The 4,424-nt window shown below is 46.1% G+C and overlaps 1 protein-coding gene across 1 annotated transcript; it reads right to left on the reverse strand.

The window, feature by feature from the left end:
* Positions 1-205: 205 nt before the first annotated feature.
* Positions 206-4,224, reverse strand: LOC147429343 (putative inactive receptor kinase At2g26730). Its single transcript, XM_086495485.1, has 2 exons — positions 2,264-4,224; positions 206-1,026 (listed from the first exon to the last, which is right to left on the reverse strand). Exons 1-2 carry the CDS (start codon positions 3,690-3,692, stop codon positions 452-454), a joined length of 2,004 nt encoding a protein of 667 aa, XP_086351611.1. The 5' UTR covers positions 3,693-4,224; the 3' UTR covers positions 206-451.
* Between the last annotated feature and the right edge of the window lie 200 nt (positions 4,225-4,424).

The following is a 4,424-nucleotide window of genomic DNA, read 5'->3' on the forward strand; positions in this document are numbered from 1 at the left end:
TTAATTGTAAAAAATCCTTGACAAACCTCAAATCTTGGCATAGATCCTGCTTATCTCATCAGTGTGACCATAAAAATTAGGGCCAAGAAATGGTTTCCTTCACACACGGAACTGAGGCATGCAAAAAACATGTTGCCCAGCTAATGATTAGTGGTATCATGTATGTTTTTGCACCCAAAGGCCCCAGACTCACAAAGCATAAGAATTAAGAGTACAAACAAATGATCTTTATTGATTATCCAGAAAAATCAAGAACAGACTAGATCATCATCTGCCTTGATCCCGTCCATCTGAGTTCATTAAAAATACAGCAAATCAAAACCCTATACAGATTCTTGAAATCCTGGAGAATAAAATTCAGGCAGAAATGTGAAAAAATTTGCTTCGACATGCAAAATGGGACCCACCAAATATTCCCGTGTATGAGAGACAAGTACTCACTCCATCAGGATCAATCATGTCCATTATGTTGCTTAAACTTCTCTAGCTTCTCCACAACTTCTCTCATTGTCGGCCTTTGGTCTGGAGACTGCTTCACGCATTCGAGTGCGATATCGAGCACCCGTTCCACTTCATCCTCTACACCTTCAAACCTGGTAAGCTGCGGATCAAAAACTTTGGAGTACCAATCTTCTTCATCTCTTGGCACCGACTGAACCCAGAGTGGCAAGTCGCGCCCTTCCCCGCTCATCGAGGATTGCATTGGCGGCCTCCCAGTTAATAGCTCAAGCAAAAGGACCCCAAAGCTATACACATCCGTCTTCAGAGTCGGCTTTCGAATGTCGGTAATCTCCGGCGCCCGGTATCCCACCATTCTGTTGGCAGCTGATGTTGCACTCACAAGCTGAGTCAGCCCATAATCCGAGACACACCCAGTATAATTGCTTGTGAGGAGGACATTCGAGGACTTGATGTTGCCATGCGTGAAATCCTTGTCATGAAGATGCAGGATACCAAGAGCAGCACCAAGGGCGATCCTCACACGAGTATCCCAATCGAGAGGAGTGCTGTTAGCTTCCTTGTTACCTGAAATGAGTCCACAAAAGGTGAGCAGTGCATTCCGCGGACAACAAAAACACGAAACAGGGGAATCTTCCTACTAATTACTGTTGTGGTGCACATATTAATCCTAACTACTAGCCCTAATCTCTACCATATAGTTGCCTGAAGGCCTATTTTTACCTGTCTCCCCTTAGCCATCCTAATACCAATAAAATGTAAACCCTGCCATACATGTCCTTGTAGGTGACCTCTCACTCTCAGCAGTAACAAGATTCAAACAGATTCTGGTCACCATGGATTGCACCCGACCAAATCTACCTGTAAGTGCGACCATGAGTGCAGACAACAATTACATCAAGTGAAGGCCCTTTGTTGCTAGAGTATGGCCTTCAACTAGCAATGCCAATGAAAATGGCTTGTCCACTTTCATCCCTTGAGTCCATGACTTGCTGTCAAACCTCTTGCTTCATAGCACTGCGGGGCCAGATAACGTTAAAAACTGCATCTTCTACACACCGCATGGTTGTCATTACCAATCCAAAAGCTTGCAACCATCACCTTTTTCCAATAATACAATTATTATACATTTCAGGCTTCAATTGAAGCATCCATTTCTCACAATGGCAACATCTAAACTGTAAAAATCAAATGTCTCCTGCTAGCTATGTCAATCTACCAAAACTTCACTTGCAACTATGCCCATTTATCCTAGAGCTGAAATTTGCCAACAAAGCTGTGCATGGTGATAGTACTTATCATCACTGACAGGTAAAAGTAGCCCTTCAGTACACTTTTACTTGTCTGTAGTAGAGCTTACAGATCACTTTCTCTCCATTCAGCATCTAAAGAGAGTGATCTGTAAGCTCTACTATAGACAAGTGGCACACGTTAGGGTCCCATCCTGTCCATCCAAAAACCATATCTGTGAATAGTTAGCGCACGTACCCAGGTGGGAGAGATGCAGGCATGACATGTCTGCAAGCTCAAACATGGAATAGCTCAATAAGGAGACAACCAATACTAACTCCAAGGAGCGATCCATCATGTCTACATCAAAACATGCATATCGCTCTGTGTCGAATATGCACGTTCTATAGGTAAGTGAGAGTGTGTATGTGTGTGTACATGTGCTGATGCCCACAATTGTTTCTTCATTCGACACTAATAGGAAGCATCATCGCCGCATTCCAGTGCCATACCCAACAATGACTATCAAACATTTTCCAATAAAAATTTCCTTCCTTGAGATAAACATGCTTACCATGCAAAAGAGCAGATAGGCTTCCGTTTGTCATGTACATTGAAACAAGCAACTTCTCCTCCCTCGAATAATAGTAGGCTATGACAGGCACCAGGTTCTCGTGCTTCAGCTTGCCGAAAAACTGCATCTTCAGGTCGAAGTCCTTCTTCTCAATGCTCACATCTTTGAGCCGCTTCACGGCTACAAATATCCCACTCTCAAGCACTGCTTTGTATGACGTTCCTACACTGCCTTTGCCCAATACCTCTGCTGATGCTCTCAAGAGATCCTCAAGATCAAACCCATACTTGTTGCCCTCAAAGAAAACAAGCCTGCTGCGCTCTGGCTCGGTTGAAGCAGCGGGAACAGCTGCACCACTAGAACCCATCTCGCCTTTGGGCACCACAACCCTGTCTCCATTGCTATTACCTTCAACAGACCTTGCCTCGTACAAATTCACTTGCTTGTTGGAGCCTCTAGACTTTGTTTTCTTATATGATAGACAGCATAATAGACAAACAAGTAACAGCAAAGCCACACTTCCAATCACAATGCCAGCAATAGCCCCCCCACTAAGCTTCCTCTTGTGACCTGATGGAGGCGACAAAATGAGAGGGGCTGGCACAAGCGCGCAATCTTCGAGCGGAGAACCACAAAGGTTATTGCCGAGAAAAGAAGATTGGTCGAATTTGCTGTATGCAGCGGTGCGAGGAATCTCACCAGTGAAGTTGTTGTTTGATGCATTGAAATTTGTCAAGGATGACATATTTAGAGGGGGGAGAGAACCTGTCAAAGAGTTGTTCTGCAAGAAAAGGTTAATGAGTTGCCCCGCGTCTGCCAATGAGGGAGACACCTCGCCACTGAAATTGTTGAAGGAAACGTCGAACCGATTCAGATTAGGCCAGGAAGAGAAGTTTGATGGCAGCAAACCAGAAAATGTATTGTTCTGCAGGTATATGCTTCGAAGAAAGCCGCAATTTTCAAGGTCGGCTGGCAGGCTCCCAGACAGATTGTTGGATCTTAGGTTTAAAACCCTCAATTCTGTTAGCTGCCCGAGAGACCCTGTGGGAATAGCCCCTGAAAGTTCATTCTTTGCCAGTCTTACCTTTATCACTCTGGAAGTATTCTGTGCGGACACATTTTGGCATACAATACCTGGCCATGCGCACACATCGCTTGCATTCCATGGCAGCCTGTTGAGCTTATCGACTGCCTGTCTGAATATTGTGAGCCCATTTGCATCAGCTGCTAGATCTCCATGTACTTCGCTCCAGAAACACGATAAGAGAAGCACCCACAGAGTGCTGCCTACAAGCGATAAATGGCACATGTGGTCCCGCCGCTGTCTCCTTTCTGCATCACTAGAATGGTGATGCAACCTTGCACCCTTGGACCGATCCCACGGTGGGTTCATAGCCCATTGCATAGTCGCAGAGCTGGGTCTAAGCATGAAACCCTCTCAAGCATTGAAAACAGAAATACCTACACACAATAAATCCAATAGCAGAGGATGTATATGGGGCGAAGGATAATGGATTTAAGCCTCTGAATAGCCGCAGAAATTTGTATACAAGGAGGGGATCCTCATCCACAAGCTCTTCCAGCAACGATGGCGAGTCCACAGGGATGACGATGTCGAGGCGTGTGTGTGTGTGTGTGTGTGTGTGTGTGTGTGTGTGTGCGCGCGCGCGAATGCCTCTGTGTTGGGGGGGGAGACGGCCGTGAATGCCCGCGCGCGTGCGTGTGGAGACGGCCGACAGCTCACAACGGCTGCAGAGAGGTGCCTCAATTAGAGAGTCAAGCGAGAAGCTTACAGGAATTTTTGGGGGGAAGAAAGACAAGTCTAAGCTGGGTTTTTGTCTGCGTACTACTGTGGGAATGTGTGAGAGAGTGTTACGTATACACTGTGTAATTAACATCGAGCGGGATAATAAAAAGTGAAGCGAAGTGACCCACAAGAGTGACGAGCCAGAGTGGGCAATTTTGCGCTGGCAGCGAATGATGCTTGGGCTTGTTGGGTGACCTGGGCCCTTTGCTCTCACATTCACTCAACAGGGTTTCACACACAGAATGCTGATTGCAATTTGCAATCACCTTTGCCCGGCACATAGCTGAAAGTAGCCACCACCTAGATATGGTGGGCACATGCCCACCTAATGGTCGGCACCCTGAACGAGCACAA

This window comes from Adiantum capillus-veneris, chromosome 22, assembly GCF_014529385.1.
Source record: "Adiantum capillus-veneris isolate H3 chromosome 22, ASM1452938v2, whole genome shotgun sequence".
NCBI lineage: Eukaryota > Viridiplantae > Streptophyta > Polypodiopsida > Polypodiales > Pteridaceae > Adiantum > Adiantum capillus-veneris.